This window comes from Rhinolophus hipposideros, assembly GCF_964194185.1.
Source record: "Rhinolophus hipposideros genome assembly, chromosome: 4".
Classification (NCBI taxonomy): domain Eukaryota; kingdom Metazoa; phylum Chordata; class Mammalia; order Chiroptera; family Rhinolophidae; genus Rhinolophus; species Rhinolophus hipposideros.
In genome coordinates, this window is record NC_138050.1 from 23,682,398 (window position 1) to 23,708,527 (window position 26,130).

General features: G+C 38.3%; 1 protein-coding gene across 1 annotated transcript in view; it reads right to left on the reverse strand.

Moving 5' to 3' along the window:
• The window catches only part of VEGFC (vascular endothelial growth factor C), a 110,137-nt gene extending 87,727 nt beyond the window's left edge, over positions 1 to 22,410 (reverse strand). Inside the window, exon 1 of the mRNA XM_081046731.1 lies at positions 21,663 to 22,410. Coding sequence (XP_080902857.1) covers positions 21,663 to 21,806 — 144 coding nt within the window. The 5' untranslated portion in view covers positions 21,807 to 22,410. The remainder of the gene's footprint in view (positions 1 to 21,662) is intronic.
• Between the last annotated feature and the right edge of the window lie 3,720 nt (positions 22,411 to 26,130).

Below are 26,130 nucleotides of genomic sequence, written 5' to 3' on the forward strand. Positions count from 1 at the left end.
GCTAGGTTAATATTCAAACTTGCAATTGTAGCTGGATCCTACTCCTCTTTTCTCATTAAACTGAAAATATTTAGAAAAGTTAAACTAATAAAAAACAAGTTAACTTCTCTCCCCACCTACCTAATGACTTCAATCAGTACTACCGTGTTTCCCCGAAAATAAGAACTACCCCAAAATAAGCCCCGGTTAAGATCATCAGCCAGACGGACGTCTTTAGTATGTTATGGCAATGTTTCAGAAGATGACATGATTGTATTTGAATAAATGTAGATTGTTGTACATGAAAACCAAAGACATCCCCTGAAAATATGCTCTAATGCGTCTTTTGGAGCAAAAATTAATATAAGACCAGGTCTTATTTTTCGGGAAATACAGTATAAGATCTAGTCTTCAGGGAAACATGGTATTGCTTAAAATTAATAACTATTTAAATAAACTTTTTATTAGTAAAAATCTTTTCTAAACACACTTAGCAAGTGTATTCAGCTATCCATTACATTGCTTTTCAGACTTGACAAGTCGTTTCCAACGCAAAAGGGTAAAACCTAATATTACAACATTATTGTTGTGGAAACTATTTAAGATATTAGTCACTAGAATGATTTTTTAAATATATTTAGCAGGTTTACTGGCTACATATTAAGTCTCTTTTCAAACTTTGACATGTTATTTCCAGTGACCTGAGCAGCGTATTTCCCTGAGAAAGCCAAATGGAATGAAGTCTCAATGCAGACTTTCCAAAAAGAATAAAAGTAGTATCTAATATACTTCCAACTTTAAAATTATCTGTTTCTATCATAGTGTCCTCTGGACCACTGCTCCTGAAAAAATAACTGAGCTCCTATTTTAGCAACAGACACTCTTGAGTTGTTTTAAAAAGTGATTATGAGTTCAATAAAAGCTATGAGAATTTCACTGCATTGGGCACACATTAGGACCTGTTTTATAATCATGCTTTTTCATATGATGAGCACCTTCTCCACTGTTCCTCTACCATCCATACAGGACCTGATTCTGATTTAATTTCTGAGGTACCCATGGGACTATCCATTGCTTCTCTCCCTCTGCCCTAATACAATATGTGTACTCTCATCTTTCACTCAAATGATAGTGCAAATAACCAATAAACATGTTAAATGTACTCCTTTGAAGAAAATTTACTTTAAAAAAGGAATCAATGCTTAAAATCAAATTAAATTCTAATTGTGAACTACTTTGAAACATCAGCATATGTTAACAATTGCCCGTAATGCACATTAAGAATAATAATTCAAAACATTAAGGACAAATAATTCAGTTGCAAAGGAATTTTTTAAAAATAATAGAAACTGGTCAAATGTTATCAGTGTATAAAATGATGATCTTTGGAAATTAAACAAGGTGATACTTGAAGTTCAACTACTAAATAGCTGTTTTACTCCTTCTTTAAAACATCTTTTCATGTCAAATTTCCACGATGTTTGATACATGGTCAACTTACAGACAAAAATGTGTTTAACATATATCTGATTACAATTTGAATAATAAAATCTTAAGGATGATGAGGTAATAACAGAGAAATATTTCCATTAGCATCAGAAATGGACTAAATACATTTTTATGAGCTTATGTTTTCCATTTTTCTTTCTTAATGAGTAAATGTGTAAGACATATAAGGAAGGCCAGGCACACATGAAGATGCTCTTATAAGGTAGAAAGACTGTGGACATTCCACCTGAGAGAAATGACTGCTATTTTTTTCTTTTTGAAAACAACATGGCTGAATTTGTACCACGTATTTTAATGGTAGTGTGAAGAAATTTCACTCATCCATCTCCCTCGTACGATTAGTTTTTGTCATTATCACATGATGTGTGATCTGTAAATCAATACACTAAGGTGAGGATTGTGATGGTATTCTCTGTTATCAGAGTAGCCTGTGATCTGACAATAGCTGTTCCACATTTTCCATACTGACACTTGTGTGAGGAAAATGGCCACACATAATGGCCAAAGAAAGCCCTACTTCAGTTTATACATTAAGCAATGGAGATGAATTCATCAAAAAGATGTCAGGTAAAAATTGAAAATTTTGTTTCCAACCATACAGAAAATATAGAGTAAAAGGAAAATCAGCATCAATATATTTTTTTAAAAAAATAAAGTTTTTTAAAAATGTTGTATTTACTTAATTTGGTATTATTTGTCTTCTACTGAAATTACTCGAATACTTTTCAAGAGCACTAGCTTTCCTAAGTTTTTCCCTTCTCTCTTACTGCACTTATTTTTCACACAATAAAATTAGCAAGTTTAAATTTTCATGTTCTGTAAATGTTTCATATAAGAACTATCTCTGCAAACTAGATTTTAAATCTTTTGGATTAAAAACATTAATATTTCAGATGAGTGTATAAGGAACGCACCACTGCTGCAAATCTGAGAGAAAAAGATGAGAAATTTAGGGGGGGGATCTAGAAATCATTGACACAATGTTACAAACACTGCTACTCAAAATCCATTCTCCTTTTCTTCAGTACAAAGAGAGTTCCAATATTGTTTGAAGTTGCATGCACTTCATTGCTCAGCTTCTCTTGCAGCTAGATGGTCAAAGCCAGTTCTGTGTATTAAGTGTTAGTGCAATCCACTAGGGATTTCTGAGAAAGCAGTTGCTTTCCTGTTAAGGCACCAGCCTTCTGTCTTCTTATTCTTCCTTTCTTGAAATCAGACACAATTCCAGGAAGGAATCAGCCTTGTCACAACTATGAGGGGAGAAAAACACAGGAATCTGGGGCATTGATAGCAGACTGGAGTTCTAGGTTGTGCAAACCCTTAACTGTCCACTAAGGAGAAAAGCAAAGTCAAATTTGCTTAAGACACTGCAGCTAGATTTTGACTGATGCTCTCAAAATAGCTGATGAGATCACCAGAGGCTGAAATAAAATTATTTTATGGTGTGGCAATACCTACAAAAAAACAAACAAAAACAAAATGCCTCCCTAGTGTCAAAGAACATAAGTATAGGAGAAGCTTTAGGGAAAGGAAACAAATGGGAGAATAACAGCAAATTTTTAAAAAAGTGCAAAGACAACTGCAAATAGGGGCAGTGGTAAATAATGAAGGTAGAAAAAGCAGTAGGGAATAGCAGTAATCCTTGTTTAAATTACAGTTAGTCATTAAGATGAGGTCATGTTTCATATACTTTACTCAACCCAATAAAATCTGAATTATTATATTTAAAAATGTTAATTTTCAGGATCCAGAAACCTCCTTTGTTTAGACAATCTTATTTCTTTAGAACACTGAATAAATGACAAGTGCATATACTTTGCTTGTAGAATTTACTTGTTCCCAGCACACTGCAAGGAAAAAGAAAATCAAATAAAATTGGTGATACATACTACTCATATACAGTTGATTTGTCATGTCATTATTTGCAATTCTTGAATAATATATGTCATAGGACTGCTCAACGTATAATTTAGCATATTATTTTTAATAGAATGAAACTGTACGTTAAATAAAACTTCTGGTTGATATCATTGAATTATGAAACTCAACTTTATGAGTGTTAGGTTTTAAATATGAGATAAAGTAATATGTAGTTAAAAAATTCAGAAGCCAGAATCAAAGAATCCTTTCTCTTTTTTTATTAAATGTATTTGGGTAACATTGGTTAATAACATCATATAAATTTCAGGTGTACAACTTTATGGCATGATATCCGTACATTCTATTGTGTACTCACCACCTGAAGGCTAGCCTCCTCCTGTCACCGTGTATTTCTGTTGGGACTGAGCAACTGTGTTTAGTTATGCCAAGTAGCCTACATATGCTGAGCTTGTCCGATATTTATGTTTGTGGGGGGAAAAAATCTTTGCATATATAAAATGGCTACAGCATGTAAAACAGAATATAAAATTGAAACTTTAAATACCAAAGAATCAAGAAATGGAAAAATATGGCCAAGTCTAGAAATGAAAATGACCTCTCCATATAAACTACACTTCATGGTCCAGATTTTGTCTTGAAGGAATACATTAGAACATATGCTTTATTTAATGTTGCTTCCTGCACGTGACATGCCCTGATTTGTATTCTCTAGACAGTCATGGATGAATATCTTACTAGAAATCAATTGGTCCAGCCTCAGACTAGAGCCAAGATTGATCAGATTTTAGTAAGTGACACAGTCAAAGTGTCTTGAGCGTGGGGAGAGCACAACACAAATACGGCTGCCTCACAGATAGTCTAACAATCCACCAGATGGAGAATAACAAGGCAGAAGTGAACTTAAGGCATTTACCCTGGAGGGGAGTAAATAAATCCACAGCTCCAAAGAGAAGCAAGTAACCTTCAGGGAGAAGGCTTCTCAAGTATAAAATCTTTAATCATTCCAGGTTACCGCAGCTTGGCCTGTGGGCTCCAGTTCCAAAATTTTATAGCTCAGGGAAAAAAAAATCTAACTGAAAGGGAAATTTGTTTATAAATAAACTATTATTTTAAAAAAATAACTTTAACTAAGGTTATACACCTCTTATTTATTCTCTGATGGTGAATTCTACCCCCAAATGTTTGCCTGAAACTGTGCATCAGAATAGAGAAGGGTTTGTATACATTTACATTTTGTGTTGGGCACAGCATTTTTAAAGAATGACTACTCTGTATGTTAAACAATCAGACTTTTAGAATCACCTCTAAACATTCCATTGAGTTTTAGAATTGCAATTAAAACAGTTCATACAGCATCTGTAAGCAGTTGTTGACAGATGAGAAGATAAGTACAGCCATGTATTTACAGCTGCTTTAAGTTTAAATTAGCATTCTTTTCTAATTTCCCATGCTGATGCTATGATGACAACATCAGGCTTTAAAAGCGTAGAATCAAGCACACTTTTAATAGTCCAGGTGGTTAATTATTCATTAACCTGAATAAAAATATGAAAATATTTTCTTGTTTGAACATTTTTTTCCTGTCTGTTCTGAGACTTCTAATTCTCTCTAAATATTGTGGGCTTCTCTCTCTGCTCTCTCTAGTTACCATTTTCAAAACAATTAAGAGTTGGTCAGAGGTCACTCCCAAACTATTAACACTTTGGACAGCAAGAAGGGACAAAAGGTATAGCCTTCCTAACAAACAGAACTTTTATTTATTTGAAATGTAGCTACTTCTTAAAGTATTTACAAACTATAAACATAACATTTTAAATGAATCCATTAGCCAAAGAAAGATTGTTGGCTGTAAAGATTATATCCAACTTGGATATTAAATTATTTTAACTCTAGGGGCAACAGATTCAAGACATGGCAAACATTTATAAAGTCACTCCATACTCACTGGCTGACACTAATAATTATAAAAAAAATGTAGTTCATGTAAGTCGAAACATGTTCTTTTGATAAGCATAAAGTAATTTTTTTAATTATAGGGGACGTTCTGATTTCCAGGGAAGAAAATAAAACAGGAAGAAAGGTAATGCCTTATCAGAAAAACAAGTTTTCCCATAAATCCCTACTACATTTGGTCTTATTGATCAGAACTATCCTATGGCAACGCCAACTGCAATGCAAGCTGGGAAATTAGTTTTTTTTCTAACTGACTACACAAGAGCTCAAACAAATTTGGCCTTAACTATATTCAAAATGTCCTTAAACTTAACCCCTTGAATTACACCAAGGAAATGAATAAGAATCAGCAGAGCACAGGCACAATCACAAGGCACAAGACCCTACACATGATCAAGTCTGTGACCAGAAAAAAAGCAGTACTTCTGTGCCCTGGGATCTTTCACAGTTGTTACCAAGGCCACCTACAGACTAACCTTACAAGAGCTGCAGCAGGAAGGATAGGGGAACAGGGAAACAGAGAAGAATCATCTCTGTCTGATCCTTACCCCCAGCGGACCAAACCCTAGCTTAGAGCTGTCTTTTATTAAGCAAAATGTGAGGCTATTACCCAATGATCATGGCAAAAATAGAAAACAGTTAACATTCATATAAGTTTGGGTTTTGTTTTATTTTGTTTGGTTTTGTCTTTTTGTATATATCAAAATGAACAACTGGGATTTGTTAAGTTATGAAAGTTTCATAAAGTATTACTTTTTCTAGTTATTTAGATTATTCATCTTTAATCAATGTTTTAAATTATGAATAACACAGGTAGTGTTGTTCATTTCATTAAAAATATTTTATACTGATTCTTATTATTTGGCATTACTGTAAATTCACTGAATTTTAAAAACTGCTGCATGGGCTTTGTAATAGCTTTTTCATTGGTCTGGACAACTAGTTGCTACTTTTTTCTTAAGACTAACTTCTTGTCTATATTTATGTCCCATTAAAAATTAATCATTACACACATATATATAATATATATATAATATATATATATATATATATATATTTATATATATATATATGAAACTTTAAAATATATAAAACAGTTTACATCTTGGAATTTTGTAGAATTATTTTCCTCAGATTTTATTTAATACCTTAAACACTGGCACACAGAAGGCAATAACTACCTGGTGAACAAATTAATAAATGTTATAAAGTGACAGATACAGATATAAAAATCTTGGTATATGTAAGGTATTTATTTTATAGTTAGAATGTGCCTCAAAATCAGTTCTTTTGCTTATTCTGGTTGAAGTTATAATCAAATTCTAAGTAATTTTTCAAATCTAAGAACTTGATGTCTTTTCTGTTCATAGTTCAAAATAAAATAGACTTTTATTTTGCCCACAATTATAATCACCAAAATACTGAACTTTAATCAGAATACTACATAAAAAACAACTGGGGAATAGAGAGAGGACCATATGACTTCCCACACAGATGATCTAGTTGTGGCCAACTCAGTTTTCTCATGGGGGACATACTTGTATTTTTTCTGGTGAGCGTTGATAACTAAAATAGGCTGGAAGTTACAAAGAATTTCTATTGATATTTGCTCACTTTTATGATTGGTAGCAAGAAAGACAATGCCAAAAGCTAAGGAAAACACATATTTAGAAAAAAAGCAAATAAATAAATAGGACCTTCTTCTAGCAAATAATTCTACTAGAGGGAAAATTGTTCCTTAAGATGCCCTAAAAAAATATTCTTTCTCCAGCAATCAAAGACAGCAATCCCAAATTATTTAGCACAATGACATCTATTCTAATCAAATGGTGATTCAAGTAGGAATTACCTAAGTAAACAATTTTGACTAAATTTTCTGGCCCTGAGAGCAAGTTATTTTGTTGGACAAGTGAAGACTTATAAGGGCTACTGTATACTATACTCATCTCTTAATTACCAGGCTCATTGAACAGAAGTCGAGTTTTCATAACTAAACATGACCCAGATGTATTTTAACCATGCTTCAACTCCCTGCTGCAAAACATTGATCTGACTCAAAACACTCTCTGTTCTACACTCATAGGAACTTATTGTCTCAATTTCCTGAGTGTCTCATTTTCAAATATTCTGTCCTCATAAACTTTAGAAATAACCCCTTAAAATGTCTGAATTCAAATTGTACCGATGGAATAAATCAATCTGACAAAATTATTATAAATTTATACATGTTGCCAAAGAATGACTTCTCCACCACCAAAAAAAAAAAAAAAAAAGAAGGAAGGAAGGAAGGAAGAAAGGAAGGAAGGAAAAAAGGAAGGAAAGAAGGTAGGAAGGGAGGGAGGAAGGGAGGGAGGGAGGCAACTTACGAGGTTTCAGAAAAAATTCTAATTCTTCACACTAAGTGCACATACCATATACATATAGTGTGTATTTATGGATGCAGTATGTGTACTAAGTTTTTCAAGCCACAAACCAGGAAATATTACAATGAAATTGAAGCCACCGTAATTTAAAGCATCATTTATACAGCAAAATAGTGGGAAGATATACTGTGTTTCCCCGAAGACCTAGCCAGACCATTAGCTCTAATGCATCTTTTGGAGCAAAAATTAATGTAAGATCTGGTATTATAAGATATGCTATGATATTGATATTAATTTAATTAATATTAATTAATATTAACATATTTTATTAATATAAGATATGTATCATATCATACCATATAAGACCCAGTCTTATAATAAAATAAGACCATATCATACCATATAAGACCCGGTCTTATAATAAAATAAGACCGGGTCTTACATTAATTTTTGCTCCAAAAGATGCATTAGAGCTGATGGTTTGGCTAGGTCTTATTTTAGGGAAAACACGGTTTCGAGGTGAAAAAACTGAGCTTGTGGGACCTGATATTCCAAAAGAATTGAAGTCCAAATGTAAATGCACTATAAGAAAATTGAATCTCAATGTGAATGTTAACATTCTTTGTAGGATGACATTTATATATTACAGTACAGGGTGGTATAAACAATGAATAATTCCTGGCAGTATGGACGTAGCTATTTTGTAATGAGCAAAAGTTGTTTGAATTGTGTTTAAAAATATTTAACTGCAAAATATTACGCTTGAGTAAAAAAGATGGAACAAAGGGAAAGAAAAGAATGTGTAATTTATAAAGAACTACTATATGTAATGTGACTGAAATTTTGGTTTATAAAGATTGCTACCATACCTATCAGCACCCAGGAGCATGGTCATCAGTGGGATACTTTGCTTTGGAGTAAGGCATTATTCCCTAAATCAGGAATCCTTTTAACCTTCAAGGGAGACCATGATCTTGGAATTCCTGCACATCTTCCAGACTGCACACAGGACAGGATCAGCTCATGTCATGAGAAAGCCAAGCACCCACATAGAACAAAAGCTAAATGCTCCCTTTGGATTTAATTAACTAAAATTATAATATTTTAGGCTCAGAGAACCAAAAACTATTCTGGAAAAGTCTGAACTTAAATATGAATAGAAAGCAATGTTCCAAAATACTACCGGTGAAATCGTGCAGCTTCAAACATTAGTATACCATTAGGTCTGAATGAAACATGTATTGGTCCGAATAGTAACACGTATTGAAATAATGTTAGGATATCTTGGTGACACTGCATTAAAAAATGAAAAGTTTCACATGGGAACTCTTCAAAGTTCAGACTAATGGCAACTGACTGCTTGGCATTTTACAGAGATCGCTATTAAAACTCATTTATAATCCACTCACTATGCAAACGTTTAATATTTGTGTACAACACACAGTGCATATGGTACAGCATATAGTTCATCTGAATATGGCAGATTCAATTTTAGCACACAAGTGTCTTAGTTTAAAAATTACCATTTCAATTTTTGAACAGGAAGTCATATTTATATTAGTCTAAGTCAGCCTTGGGAGGAGGAAACCCACAACATCTAGTCTTAAGACTAGAACAAATATCTGAGACAAATCAAATGTAGTCTCCTCCCTCCTACCATACTGTAGGCACTTTACAGAGGTGTGACCAGTTAAAATCAACGTCAAGGGCAACTTTAATATTAAAAATTGGCATACGAAGACAAAAATTGGAATTTCAGGTGTTTTCTGCCAGAGGAAGCTTGAGGGTCCTTAGTGTAACTTGAGTCCGTCACATAACATTGTCCCCAGTTACAATTGCAGAAGAGCCTACACTGTCAAGTAAGTGTGACACAAAAAAGTAATGCTGATTTTAAATATTTTCATCTTTAACTCACTAACTTAACGTGTCACGTTATGCTATACTACAGTTATATAACTATGCTGGACTTATGTGGCCATGACACAAAGGTACATTTTCTAACGTAGAACAGCATTGGTCTCTAACAGAGCAGGGCTCACTGCTGCCAGTGTTTAGGAGGGAGAAATATCATTTATACTAAAATTTATGACATCATTATTTGCTTAATGTGTGTATTTTAGGCAGCTTCAAATTACCCAATTTTAAGTGTGATGGTCATGACTCATGAATATTTTGGCCTTCATAAAATTCTAATTTGGCATGGATGGACACCGAAATTAAAAGAAATACCAAGGATTCAAAGAGAACAAACAATGAATCACTATCATCCCAAAACTAAAATCTGGCTCTCAGACAAAAGAATTAGTTTGTTTTTTAAGGGAAGTCATAAATATCACGACCCATAAGCAAACATGAATCTAAATAAGTGTTCCATTTTTCAAAATATAAACTTGGAAGAGAACTTGAAAAGGATAAAGTAACTACACACAACAGACACAAACAAAAAAGAAAGAATTAAAAGTATTCTGTGTAGGCAACGATATTGTTGTAAAGTAAACCGTAGTGGTTTAAAGGAGCCTCACAGCTGGTATTTGATATCAACTGGCTACTTCCAAGGAACTGTGAGTGAGAGGAAACACTAACAGTTCCTTTATAGATTGTAGGACTCATGGCTGCTCTGTGGTCATTCCAGTTCAAAGAAAGGCAAGACCATTTTTTTAAAGATTTCAGTGTAACTCAATTTGCCAAATTTACTCACTCTTTGTTTGGTGGCAGGGATGGTGGATATTGGGGGGAAGAAATGACCCTATTTAAGGATAAACAAAGAAAAGAGAAATATACTACTTTTTTGAGGAAGAGCTATAGGACATTACCAACACAAGGTAATTAATTATGCTTCTCCATTTAAGAAAAAGGCACGGATGATTTGAACACTATTTGGCTGAGGAGGAGATAAGCAATCAGCTTCCTATATTACCAGACAGTTCCCAGGAGGGAGGAAAGGGGGGCCAGTCTCCAAGCAGCACCCACTCATATATGCAAGAATCTTCCCCAACAACCACAATATCAAACTTTGCTTTTTGGGGGGAGGGAGTGGGTGGCATTTTTCATCCTATCCAAGTATTTCAGCAAGTTGGAAGCAGAAGTATTATTAAATTCATGTACATTTCCTCTACACATAAAAGAATATTAAGCAATCTTATTTTAATCCTGTTTCTGAACCCCCAAAATAGGCACAGCACTTTTACTTAGAAAATTAGTATGAGAATGAGAAATTACTGTGAAGAGAATCACTTTACATTAAAATGTAAACTGGGAAATAAACAGTGCTTAAATATAAAGCTTCATTTTATATAATTACATATAGTTTTAATCCTGAAATGATAAATATGAAAATCACTTTAAAAAAAGATCATACCAGTATCTGCATAGAGATTTATATGGATAATGTACATGAGCATGTATAGATTTGTATCGAGAGTGTATCATCTAATTCTTTATTCATTTACACATGGGCCCACTACCTACCTATTTAGCTCTTGATCCTTTGTTCCAGATTCAGTCAGGAAAAAATTTCTCTTTTCAGAAATACGGTATATGATAAAAGTTCCTGAAATACTCCAACTAACATATATATTGGAATCCTAAGGAAGTGAATACTTCCAAGATGTTATTGAATAAAAAACATATAGTTAGCTCTTGAAGAGCAGGGAACTGTGTGTACCACTCATGTTGAATTTCCCCTTCCTTTCTGCTCACACACCTCCAATGCAACACCCCACTTCACCCCACCCCACCTCACCCCACCGCTGTGCCCCGCCAGGCTCACTGCTAGTGTTCAGTACCAGGAACTTCATAGCGATTACTGACTGCCTGATAAACCAGCAGATAGAACACATCACAAAACACATCACACAAAATCAACCATTGGGAGCAAATTAGGGCACTCAAACCGGACTTACCCTATGAGCAGGAAAGTATCTACTCCATGATTTGTCTCACTGACAGCACAGACTTCGCTGGTGGCCATTCTGGAAGAGCCGCCCAACAAAGCAGTGCAATCACATTTTTCTAAACAAATTTACACAAGCTTAACTCTTGTACACAACATCCTTTCATTATATTTTCTTCGTATTGTATCCAATGAAAGTACGTTTTCACCTTTTAGATATTCTGGGATGATTTCACTATAAATCTAGAATGCATATTTGTATTTCTCCTGTGCCAACTAATAACATAAAGACTTGGAATGTTTACACCTTATAGTAGCAGCATTAATTAACCTGCTTCTTTAATAGAAAGATCTAAATCTGAAAGTATGTAGACTCTGAAGTATTCAGGATGAGTTCCCATGAAATTACATGGCATTATGAAAATCCTGTGTGGACCAAAGTCTTTTCCCCCAGTGACTTACGTATGGAGCTCAAGGCGGGCCATAACCCCTATTCTTTGACTTGGGGGTGTACGGCCAGGGTTGTTACCCTCAAGGACAGACACAAACCCAGGTACACAGGAGAAGCGAAAACACGTTATAAGCAGACATACAATACACAGCCTCCCTACTCCGAGTTATTAAACACACGGGGTTGCTTCCAATGGTCTCAAAATCAAACATCAACATAACATCTTACTTTCACATTTTAGAAATCAGGAAAACTGTCAGGAAGCTTATAATAAAAAACATAATAAATGAGGTAGAAGGTGCTGGAAAATCACTCTGAAGAATATCACAAGTTACCTCCTGTGTCCAGGACACCGTATTTACGTTTATGGTATTTTTTGGATGCTGAAGCCTATCTATTTAACAAAAATGTACATTATGCTTACTGTGTGCCAGCCATGGTTCTAAGGGATATATGTGTTGTTTATTCCTCAAAATAACCTTATGAGGTAATGATTCTTCATTTTATGAAGAATCATCTTATGTAAAATGTCTTCATTTTACATAAGAAAGCACAGACAGGTTAGTAACTTGCCCAAGGTCACACAGGTGGTAGTAAGTAGCAGAGGCAGGATATGAAATCACACAGCCGGGAGGCGAATAGTGAGAGTCATATTCCAGAGCCTGTGCTCTTATCCACTTCATTGAAACAGTTATGTCACTGAAGCAAGAGACAGTTATGTGACTGAAACAAACAGAAATATTGACAGTGCGTTCTTCTAGGCACTATCAGAGGAAGTGTAAAGCAAAGTGCAGTCAGAAAAAGAGCTAGCTTTGTTTGCAGCCTTCACCACTTATAAGTGCATGCGTTCTTGTTGCATAAAAGGTGGAGAAAATGGTAGTTTGGGGACCAAGTCTTAGAGTAAAATAAATTACAATATAAATGACTATTTCAAACCTTTACAAGCATAGACATTGCAAACCACATTTTTTGATCTAATCCAAAATATTTGTCTTCTGCCCACCTGTCCAAACAAGGACAGTGTTAAAGCCGAACTTGTTGAGAAGTTGGCCTTTTAAACTCTCAAGTATTGTTATTTACTTAACACTGCACATCAGGGTATTTCTTCTTTCAGTATGTCCATTTTCTAATAGGTGTCTTTTGAGTTTGAGTAAATTTTTCTGCCACATTAAAACAACAACAACAACGAAAAACAAAACACAGGAGCTACAAGGTAATTATACATTTATTTCATCACTCATTTCTGCTTCTCCCTTCTAGTCTTAACTATTAGCAAGAATGCCTATAAGTACATTTTTAAAAGAAGTGATTGCTAGGACACTTTATGAGTTAGCTCTGTTTTTACTTAATTGCCAGCGGACCTACACTTAAGTGTATGAACTACAAAGAATCTAATCTCATACACACTGATTTTTTTTTATACTCTCTCTTAATGGATTGTCTAAAAATATTTAGCCAGGCAAATAAATAAACCATGGTTAGCTGCTTGAAGAACCATTAAGAGGTGAGTGGTGTGTGTGTGTGTGTATCTGAGCATGGCCACTGTTTACACTGCTTGCTCTGTGTGGAATGCGCACTATAATAGCAAAGATATCTGTTATTAATATGTTATAAATGTTTCCAGATAGTACAGTGATGGGTGTTTATGTAAGTCAGAAGTGGCCATCACTGTCATCATCAGAAATCAGGAGTTCAATAACCATATATGGGTGGCCAACGGAATGCAGTCACTGCCAGACACTCCGAGGAAGCCTGCAGCTGAAAATGGCTTCAGGCAAGTTTCTGACCAGCTTCTAACCCGCTTTTTGTTAGATGCATCTGCACGATGATGCCAGATTAAACTCCTTCAAACACCGCTTTCAGCATATCATGAAAGAATCGTTAGTGGCTCCTGCTGCTTTCAACCCAAACACAAATTTAGGCCATGCTCTTTGGTTCCTTACACTCTCTACAATATCCCCTCCTGTTTCCTGTACAGCTCTGCACCCAGTTCCCCAAACACCCCTGACTGCACTGACATGACTACCTCTGGACTTCGCTCTCACACTTCCACCTCTGAACCAGTCTTCCTTCCCTGGTTTCTGTGACAGCAGCTACTCATTTTTCACAGCTGACCTAACATCATTCCACCTTTCCCACGCCTGCCAGTGCAATCCTAAGAAGGCTAGCCAACAATGCCTGTTAAATCAGGAGACTCTCTTACTAAACCTTTTATTCTGTTGGCATTTATAGATTAACTCATTTCTGGCATTTTAAAAAAGTTTCTTGTTTCTCAAAACAGATTACATGCTTGTTAATAGACAGGAATCACTCACTCTACATGTTTTGCCTCACTTACTGCGTTGTAATTTCCTGCCTAGAATTGAAGCTACTGCTACTGAGAATTAATTAAAATGCCCCTGAATGGAAGTCGATTTAAATATGAGAATTTGGAGCGAAAGCATATAAACGTTGGCACTAATGGGTAAGATGAAGTTAGCAGTGTCCACACGGCTCCTTCAGGAGTCCCTAAATTTCCCTTGTGGGCAATCACTGAGGCCACCAGGCAACTGCAGATGGCCTATCAAGTAACTGAGAATGGCTCAGTTGGAAAAGAACAGCTCTACAGTCCAGTCTCTTACCATAGTCCTTGGGACTGAATGGACTTCAGATCCCAGAAATTTTCAGGAAATCCAGTGGGTATATGTTTTAATACTCATCCCCACCCTGTCCCCAGAGGGTCTGTGGCCACATCTTGTAAGTAAATACATTACTATTTCTTTAGCAAAGTTTAGCAATATTCAAACTTAGAGGGTACATTAAGGCTATAAATAGCTCTATGTCAGATCAGATCAGCGTTATAGCACCAAATAATTTATGAAATCGAGCTCTTGGATTCAAGATTGCAGAAAAGAAATCGCGGATCCCTTCCAACACTGGAAAGCCACTAGAACGCCATCAGCACAAGAAAACAGTAAGAATCTATGATGGAAAGGTATTCAAAGGCACCTATTCTGTGATGGATGCACAATAAACTGAATAGCGATCTCTTCTCTCAATCATTGTTAAACTACAAACACTGAAAAACAGTAAATCAAGCATAGGAACTGCCCAAATAATTTCTGCAAGTAAGGGTTAGAAGAAACAATTGCACAGACAAATATAAAATATCTACAGTACATTTTAGAATTACATAACAAATCAAATGGTCATCTCTTGTTGTTTAAAAGTCTCTGCTACATCTTTTTTTTCCTACTGTGAAAAATCAGTGATACCTTACTTCACAATTTACACATAGTTGAAATTACAAATATGTGTTTTGCAATAAAATGTAGGCCTCCGTGGTATTTATAAAGTGCATATCTACCAGGATTACTGGTGAAAGGTGAAACAACATGGGCTTGGAAGCTGGTGGAGGTGTGATGCCTCTGCCAGCTAAAGTCTGCTCTTTCCAAATCCAATTATTTGTGAAAGGTCATTTGGCATACGTACGATCACAGTCTTTCACTGAAGTGATATTAGTGCAACTCAGAAGACTGTTTAATTATTGTCAGGAATTTCTGTTAGGCCTCCAGAGATACAGCCATCCGTATGGATTAGGCCATTGATGATCTATCTTTAGTCAGAGGGGCACCATATGGTAACCTTGGAAGAAAGTCCACGTTTATTTCAGATTGTCCTATTGTGGGGAATTGGGACATGAGTAAATGTCACGAGGGGACCCTCACTATTACCCAGAGAGTAATACTTCTCTGCCTTCTGGCACACTGCTACCATTTGCAGGAGGACAGGAGTATGGCTTTTGGGTCTTTAGCAAACCCTAAAGGCCCAAACCCATTATCACACGTTTCTAAAACGTATGCTGCCAAAGATTTTTTTTTAAAAGAAAAAAAGCTGTATTCTTGCTCCTGGTTAAGTCATTTGAGTCTTAGGTTCACTATCTTTAACAAAATATAGTGCCACTCATCTCATGGAGGTGTCATGAAAAAGAAAGTAAAGTAAACTTGTAAAGGCTTCACACAGTACATGACACACATAGGTGCACAGGATGTTGCAGCTATAACCTAATTATTATGTAACTACCTTCCCTCAATATATAGAGATATGTATGGTACATAAAGGGTGATCTGAACTTGTGAAGACCCTTATAGCTGCCAGAGATGACTGTGCTGGGGGCACAGGAAACCCTCATTCCTCTCATACCAATTCCTTTGTCTCCAAACATCCAGGTGAGAACTAGGAAACAGCATGCCAGGCTGGATCCATGCTGAGAACAAGGAGGTCATGAGACCCCTCTCCAGATCCCTGAGGCCAGAAAGAAATCTCCCAAATCCATCTCTTCCGATTAACTTGGAAGGGCATGAATAGACACCCAGTGATATGCCACTGGTTTCAGTAATAAAGCAATTGTGATAACTGTCTCGTGAACAAATGGCTGCCAAGCAGGTGTTCACAGTCCATAAGAAAGAATACAACGAAGTGAAACCAAAATGAAAGATGAATTGAGCTTTTTATGGCCCAAAGCCATAAATCCCTAGCATCATTCAGAGTGGTGTGAGAAATCTCTTAAAAGACAGGAGGTTGACGAAGTACCTGATCATATTCTCTAAGGAAAACTCTACACACAACACCTGTAGACTTTCCATTAAAGCATCAGATACCCAGGAGAAGGAGACAAGAATTCAATCCCTCAGTTAGGAAATGTTTGCCCTCCTCAGAACAGGCTCGTATGGAGTCAAATTCTGAGTCTCTAACATGAGTTGATGCAGAGTGATGTAAAGAAAGGAAGGTTTCCACTTTCACAAATATTTCACATTTCCCTAATAGTGAACCTCCTATCTAAAGCTTGGTGTTTGATTGCTGCCTAAAAGCATGGGAATTTGAAGGACATCAGAGAAATGTCGCGGGTACTGCAGCAAAAAGCACAGAGGAGGCTGTGAGTAAATGGCTAAATATTACAGCCACATTTATCACCTATTTAACTTGTATAAAATTTACCTTCTAATTTCTAATTCAGGGTAATGAGATATGCATACTGTTAATTTTCCTTTAGGGATTGTAATAATACTCGTCAAACACTTAAGTATTTTCAGTATATTATACAGCTTAAGTCCTGCTGATCCTAGACAATTATTTCCTTTAAAGGGATGTGAATTTCTAATGCTTAATTTGGTTCTCCAAAGAGTCCTAAATTTAGTAAAATCTTAAGTGATTTATGGAATAATGCCTTAATCACCCATCATCCATGCACAAAAACCAGCCTCTTTTCTGAAATTTCCTAATCCGACAAGTAAGACCAACATTGTCCTATGATTAAAATACTGATGATAAGGAATAGTCTCCCTTACCTTTTATACTATCAGTCACTAGGTCTATGGCTTCTTCCTCTACCTCCTTTTTCTTCTGTTCCTCCTGCCCTCGCTCTGCTCTATTCATCACTTCCCTTCCAGATTATTATTGTGGCTTCTTAACTAGACTATTCCCCCAGCAAAATCTTTCTCACCTCCAATCAACCCCACAAGTGATTTCAATAATCTTCTTACTAGCTATGTCTTCCAGGTGCTCAGATTATAAATAACCCTCCATGACCCACATCATAATGGTCAAATTCCTTAAACTGGCTCAGGCCATATACAGTGTGACTCCATCCATCTCTACAAATTTATTCTTAGTTAAGAGCCATCGCTCTTACCCTATAGAGTCCCTCATTTCCAGTCAAACAGTTCTACTTACATTCTCACCTTTTCTCGCCATCCAAGACACAAAAGGAGTCCCTGTGCTTGATGGGAGTCACATGCTGGAAATTCTCATCCAAGTTACAACTCAAGTTCTGCCATATGTCAAGGTACCCAGACCAACTAGGCCTCACAGATGATTCTCTTCCCCAAATTTCAGAACACAGACAATGCTTTGGTACCATTCCCATAATATCTCATAGAATTTTTGTGTTTATGCCTTTATTTTTTCTACCTGAGTTGTAAGCTCCTTGAAGACAGGAAAAATCGCTTATGTCTCTTAAGATGCCCCATACCTAACAGATTACCTTGCAAACTCAACAATTATAGAATGAATATGATAAAACCAATGAAGTGAGTCATTATTACACACCATTGATCAGTAAGTCTAACACACTCACTGTGTGTGAGAATGACTTAGGATGCTAGTTAGAAAGTACATTCCTCCAACCAAGTATAGAGATTTGGTCGATGTCAGATAAGGAAAAACTAAAAATAAAAACCTCTAGGGTATTGTGCCACAGTTAGCACATAGATGGTATTTTGGAAAACATCGCCACTGATTAATTTGAAACAGTAAATTAAAAAATCGAACAAGTACAAAAGTACGCCAAATTATAAGGCATGGAGAAAGAAAATCCGGTATGATGCAAACTAGTTGCCATTATCAGGAAGCTTTTTGTGAGAGTCACTATAATAAACCATGTGTGCTTTTATTATGTTAATTAAAATATATTCTCATTAAGACAACTAATGTTAATATTAAACTAATCTACTTCTTTTGCATTTAAACTGTAAATGTAAGAATATTTGAAGTTATCTGTGTAAAACAGAAAATAAGATAAGTTATACGTATTTATTCAATATTTGACCTTGATTACTCATTTAATTGACACAAAGTTGTAATCTTTAAGCTTTCTTTTGTTGATTTCGATCTTTAACAAAGGCATTTCCCATGTAAGATATTCTCTGCTTGCATTTATTACTCTAAAAACATAAGTATCTAGGTATTCATACTTCTACTCCAACCCACTTTATGGAATAAAAGTTCTGTAAGTATATTTCATGATAGAAAGTAATTCTTCCTTTTGTTGTTGTTGCTGTAGTAAACCAACTTTTTTCTTCAAATCAAAGTCCTCAACTCCAACCAACTCCAATCAACCAAAGTGAACTCTCCTTAATTTTATGTTGAAAAATTATTATAGTTAGCAGTCTAGTACTTTTCCTAGGTTTCGTAGTTTTCTTTTAGTTTAATTATAACTCAAATATTTCCTCTTTTTTTCCCATCATGCCCAGTTAATTTTAGTTATATAATAGGCAATACTTTGCTTGCCTTACTTTTCTGATGTTGACTTGCTTATACATTCACATTCTTCAGAGAAACACTTTCAGGATTTTTTACTAAGTCATACTAAACCATGCATAATTGGAAAGAGGAATCTAATAAATTCAAATATAAGTTGAGGGAACAAGATCTTGTTTCCATTTGTGATTTTACCTGCCATTTTTGTATGGCTTTGGGGGTGGGGTGAAGGATTGGATGGCTATCTTTGGTTCATAGCTGTGAACTGTTTTGTAGTTTTTAAATTTTAAAAAAGCTTTCTAAGGGTAAATTATCAAAAATTTGCATCTATTGGGGACTATGTATATTTAGTCTTCTGAAATTTCTTCTTGGGGCTTACGTAGTTCACAGAAAATTAACCACCAACTCCTCTCTAGGGCTTACATCTAAAGCAGGCCCTTGTTTAGGCCGGTAGGGAGAGCCGTGGAGTCTGTGGACCAGGTCTCTTGGCAGTCCTGTGGCAAAGACATAGCAGCTTCACCAAGGGCTTTAAGGACACATGCCCTGCCCAGCCTCTACTCAACAACCTGAGAACACTTTAGTGCAGAAATAACACTGCCTTGTGGTCCATGGAACTCAGAGACTTAAAAGTGATGTCTCAGTATATGGAAACAAATCCACATACCATGTCTCCCCGAAAATAAGACCTAGCCGGACCTAGCCGGACCATCAGTTCTAATGCGTCTTTTGGACCAAACATTAATAAAAGACCCAGTCTTATATATTGTACTAAAATAAGACTGGGTCTTTTATTAATGTTTGGTCCAAAAGACACATTAGAGCTGATGGTCCGGCTAGGTCTTCTTTTTGGGGAAACACGGTACCACATACAGAATATCAACTCATATTCACCATATAGAATATAAAAGATGGTTAAATATGAAAAGCAAACAAAAATGTCCCACAGATTTTCATGGCAAAAGGAAACTGATTACATCACCAATGAAGGCGATTTTGAAAATTAAAAGTACATTACCTTTTACCCTCCAACCACACACCTATACATAACACACACATATATAAACACACACGTGCACACAAAGGCACTTTCATACAGGACAGGTCCCAGCAGTGAGTGACACTCATACATGCCCTTAGCTTATCAGGAAAGGCTTCTCGTTTTACCTCCTACTTCACACTTTCTTCCTGTAAATCAAAGTGAGTTATCATAGTCAATACTATTAATAGTTTGACTTTACAGTAACAGAAAGTAAACAGATATGGTGAAATCCAAGGCACTCAAATTACAGGAAGTGTCAGTGGGTTTAATGCTACATTTTTGTGGCATTTATAAAGACAGGAAGACATTCTTATAAGAGTTATACCTGTGTAAATATTTGCATTAAAAATTATTTTACAATTCACATAGTACACTTTGTTCTTCAATTTCATGCACACTGTTTTTACTCAAAAGGTTTTTCCCTGACCCCTCTATTGAATTACATGTTCTGGTATCTTTAAATTGTTTTCCCCAAATTTAAAGACAAACGTAGTTCGGTTTTAACGTTAGTCTTCTCGATCTTAAAACGTACTTCAAAATATAACTGAAAAGACAATTTAACTCCTACACATCCAGTATATGTTAATAAAGTCAACTACAAGTTGACAACTTCTCCTCTTGCCATCAGCTCAAATAAAGCACCGCAGTCCAGTTCCAGGCAGACGTCCCATAGGATGTCGAATATGAAACTTCTTCAGGAGTTCAACAACTCCATGTAGTATGCATACTATCCACCCGTCTGTCGTATCTGAACTTTTTAGGTCAATCCACATATACTCTTAGAGAAGCATGTGAGAAGCAGGCACAAAAACATAACTCCTTTTTAAAACCCCTAGTGTCTCAAACGTCTCTGGGCAATGTTTTTAGGCAGAGTTAAAACATCATTTCTTTATATTAAAAAAAAAAAAGCCCACCCTACTTTTCAGTATTTTACGACCAGATTTCAGACATGCGGAGTTTATGCAATTGACAAGTCATGCCTGATTGCGATCTTCATGACATCCTGTGGCACTGACCATCTTCTCCAAGTGACTCTGAAGTCTTCAACCCTCCAGCCCGGTTACTACAATTCCTTGACGTTTTTCTCAAGTCGCGCGCAGCGCCTAGCGCTCCGCGCAATGGAACTCTCCAGGAAAACACGCCTCGGCTGGCTGGTCGCACTAACTAACCCCAGCGCTGCCTGCCTCCCACTAATCTGCCCGGGAAGGAAAGGGCCCGGGGACCGGAGTGGATGAACCCCGGCTCCCGGGGGCCGCGCTCCCTGCACGGGTTCAAGTCCCGCTGCGTGCACCCGCCGGGACTGCTCCTAAACAGGTTACGAGATCTCTGACACCAGCCACCTTTCGGGGCCCTTCACTCCTGTAACTTGCTTTTCTATGTAGTAACAACTTTCTGGGGTTGGGGGGGAGGAAAGGAAACTTTTCTCCTGGGAAGTGTGCACGCCGCTCGGAAATGTTGGATTCAGCGTACACACGGTGACACAAACACACACGGATCAGCGCAGGTTCTGGGTCCTCAGCGGCCCGAACCCCGCGGTCCCCCCCGCCGCCCGGCCCGGAGAGCGCGACCCGCACCCACCTTGGCCTCGCCCGCGTCCGGCTCCGCGTCGGAGGAGAAGCCGAGTCCCGACTCGAAGGCGGCGGCGGGCGCCTGGCGCGGACCCGGGAGCAGAGCGGCGGCGAGCAGGGAACACGCCAGAGAGAAGCCGCGCAGCCAGTGCATGGTGGACGGGCCCGGGGCGCGGCGGCCGGTCCGCGGCGCGGCGGGGGTGGGCGCGCGGGCGCCCTCTGCTCGGACAGCCCCGCGCGGACCCCCGAGGGCGAGCCGCAGGCGGCGGGAGCGCGTCCGGGACTCGGCGTGCCCAAAGTCGCTGGTCGCCGTCCCAGCCCGCGCTGGCCAGAGGCGCCGGGGTCAGGTACCAGCCTCACAGGAAACCGGACATCCGAGCTCCCCGCACTCGGGGCCAGCGAGGTGAGGCCGGGGCGAGGGCGGACGGCTCCTCGGTCCGCGTTTCTGCTTGTGCTGTTCGGAAAGAGGGGGGCAAAGCAGAAACACCCCGCGATGTTCGGCCCCTCCAACCCCCCAGGGCCCGCGTCCCCTCCTCCCAGCCCTTCCCCGAAGAAGAGCGAGCGGGGCGGCCGCGGCGGCGGGCAACGGGCGGCGGGGCGCGGGGCGACGAGGCCCGGGAGCGCGGCGGCGGCGCGGCGGGCGCAGGGCAGGGCATGGCTGATGCGCCCTCTGCCTGCGCTTATGTGAGAGAAAGGGCCGAGGGAGGGAGCGTGCCGGGCCCGGCTGCCCTCCCCTTCGCTTTCCCTCGGAAGCGCGCTCCCTCGAGCTCGCGGCGCCTTCGCGTCCTCCCCGGCGCCCCACCTTCTCCCCCCTCCTGCCCCGTCCATCCCTCCCTCCCCTCCCGGGGCCCGCGGCCGGAGCAGCAAGTTCAGTCCCGGGGCTGGCGGTCTACGGGCCCAGCTTTGAGGCGGCATGACCACGCTGGTCAGAGTGGCTGCGGGCGAAGTGGGCTTATTGGGGAGAAGAGAGCCATCCTTTGTCCTTGGCAGTCCCGGGTGCCTGTCCGACTCCCGCGTGCCTGGCGCTCAGTGTCCTGCTCAAGGTTTGGAAATCGCCCCAGAGTGCACGATGGTCCAAGAGAAAGTCATCACAAAGGAGAAGACCCCGTAGGGACCTTGGAACCAGTAGCGGCCCCTCTTTCCCTTGGTCTGGTAACTCAACGTTGCCAGGTGAAGCGAGAACTACAGGGGTCCTCAGAGTGTAGTGAGGGCTATTGGGATGGATGCTACGTATGATCCCATGCGGGTCCCAAACTTCTGGCCGATGTAGAAGGGCCAGAATCTTCATGGACTCCAAAGAGGCATGGTGTCCGTTTCTGCAAGAAGTTGTGTTTAAATGAGAAAGGGGCTGAGAAAGAGACATATGTTCAACATATTGTAGGAAGTGACATCTGCAGAAAAGTGAGTGCATTTCCCCGTGGGAAAATCACCCAGGGGCTGTGAGCAGTGCTGACCTGGCGGTCTCCCTCCTGGGGGCAGAGTGGACAGGTTGCTGACCAGGCTACAGGTTCTCAGCAATGTACAGATACAAAAAGTCTCCCTTTTAGTCACAAGCTACTTTTAGATATGCAAATCGTCAAATCTTAAATGGAGAAAATATTTTCTTATCTGAGTCAACTCTCTACAAGTTCTGAAATTCCCCTTACCCATCATTTACTTGAAGGTTTAAATAACTCTAGGGACAGGAAGCTGTGTGTTCTGCATGGCTGCCCATTCCCTTTTTGATGGCCAACATTGCTTTTGACTTCTGGACTTTACAGGATAAATCTAATCTAACTTCCGTGTGTGAGTTCTTCAAATGTTTTGTAAATATCCGTTATATTCTCCCTATGCTGGCTTTCCTTCCAGAGAAATACCCTTTTTTAAAATGACGGCTCCAAGTTCCCTCATCAAACATAATCTAATTTTTCCATGTTCTTCATTTAGCATACTACTCACAACATGACTCAGTACTTAAAGGGTTCCAACAAGCATAAAGAAAGGGTCTTCCTTGTCCAGACATTCATTATGCATTTGTTGATGCAGCCTCCGATCGAGTTTATTTTCTGGCAGCCAAATCAGAGTGTTGACTCACATTACACTTAAATTCAACTAAATTCCTCAAGAACTCTTCATGTGTACTGCTATTTAGTCACGTCTATATTACCCTGAATTTGTGAAGTTGATTTACTGTGCCCAAGATTTGAGCTTTGACATTTATCTTTATTAAATCTGTCCTCTCAGAGTCAGTCCATGATCCCAGCTTGTTGAAATGTTTTGGAATTCTGATGCTGTCAGTTTATTATCTTCTTGCTGTCTTCCTGCTATATGCATATTTGACCAGTTTGCCATATTTGTCTTCAGATACTGTGAAAAGCTGTGAAAAGGCTAGAGCTAAGGACAGACTAGAGTAGAAGTTAAGTAGAAGCTGGAACTTCTTTTTAACCATTCCGTTTTAGTGTTTCTCTACTTTGACTGCATTTGGAACACCAAAAGGAGATATCAAGGGATTAAGAAGTACAAACTGGCATTTTCAAACTAGTCATAGGGATGTAAAGTACAGCATAGGGAATATAGTCAATAATATTGTAATAACTATGATCGGTGTCAAGGAGGTTCTAGACTTATAGGTAGATAGGTGGATTACTTTGTAAGTTATATAAATGTCTAACCACCAGGCTGTACACCGGAGACTAATATAATATTGAACGTCAACTGTAATTACACACACACACACACACACACACACACACACACACACACACATACACGAGTGCACCATCAGAGATTCTGGTTTAATTGGGGTAAGACATGGACTTCATGATCCTAATGGGCAACCAAGTTGAGAATTGCAGGCATTTTCAACACTCGTGGGGCCTAGTGTAGTGTAAAGACTGAGACATCATTAGGATTGGAATGTAGCATTAACTGTACTATTTGTTTTATTTGAATTACAGCAGTAAGCACAGATGGACTTTTTTTTCCCTCTCAAAGATGTTCTCTTTCTACCACTGTTTTTATTTTTATTTATTTTTTTATTTTTTTGGTTGTTGAGAGCCCACTGGCCCATGTGGGAATCGAACCTCGAACCGGCAGCCTTCGGAGTTAGGAGCATGGAGCTCTAACCGCCTGCGCCACCGGGCTGGCCCCACTGTTATTATTTTAAGTAGAGGAAATGCTGGCAAAAAGTGATCGTGACTTAGATAAAAGATAGACCACTTATGTCAGTGTGGTTTAGTTGTTCCTTTTAGGAAACTTTACCCTAGGAAAGATAAGATTGAAAAGTGGGATTAAATTCACTTTGCTTCAGGAAAGCCCACAAATCAATATCTTGAATGCTCTCACTCTGGGAAAGAAAAAAAAAAAAAAAAAAAAAAAACAAGCCTGTTTATCAATAGCAGCTTACTTATCAAGACCCTCACTTACTTGTGTCAACCAATCGTAAACTACTACATCATCATCTTTGCCCAATCCTGCTCAGTTCCTCACTTTGAAAGACCCACCTTAACCTACTTATGTCCAGACCCCAAAGTCCTATCATTATTCTACTTGTGACTTACCTCCTCTGTAGCTTTTGTTTTTTGAAAGGTTTTCTGGTGGTATTTTTGGGAATTCAATAACCTGCGAATCCCACCAAGATCCTATTGATAACCCCCTTGCTGCTGAAGCCAAGACCCTCAACTCAGAAACAGGAGGAACCACTGAGTCCTACAGTGAAGGGGTGAGTCCCACATTACATCTCAGTTCCAATTTTATCAAGCTACCACATGCTGTGTGTATTTGTCCTCCAACATTCCCTTTTAGGGATTGATTGTTTGATCAGATTTGAAAACATGTATACCTGGTAGAAAGCTGCCTTGTTACTAGCAACATTGTTTTTTGGTTGCTAGCAACATTGTTATTTTCTGTTGGTCATTGATAGCAGGAAGTTCATATACAATGCTCTCATTTTCTAAGAAATTCATATTTGTCAGGAGACTGCCTAACAATTAGGTTGGGGAGCCCAGGACAAATCAGTGAATAAACCACTGATTTGATTGACCGTCATCAGATTCTCATGTGTCTGTCTCAGACTAAACCCAAGTTTGTATCTCCCTACAGGCCAGATTCCTGCCTCGTACATGTATTTACATACTAACTAGTACATGTTAGTCTCTTTCTAAATGGCATAATTTTAAGAACAATAGTTTAGAATTTTAGTGGCCAGTTTTGGAAACTTTCATAAGAACAAAATTGTTAATTTGGGAAGTACCTTAGAATGAAAAAGACGTAAAATTGCAAACTTTCAATGACCTGTATTTTTTTGATTGGTGTAAGAAAGCTTACAAGCGAAATTCAAATTCCATAATTGCCTCTCTAAATATTCTGTGGAAGAGACAAACAAACAAAATGAAAGACTGTCTCTCTTTTAGATCTGCCCACATCACAAGTTGAATCTAAAAGCCTTTATCTTCCTGTTCCTCTTCTTCCATCCTGTGGCCCTCTATCATCCCTGCCCT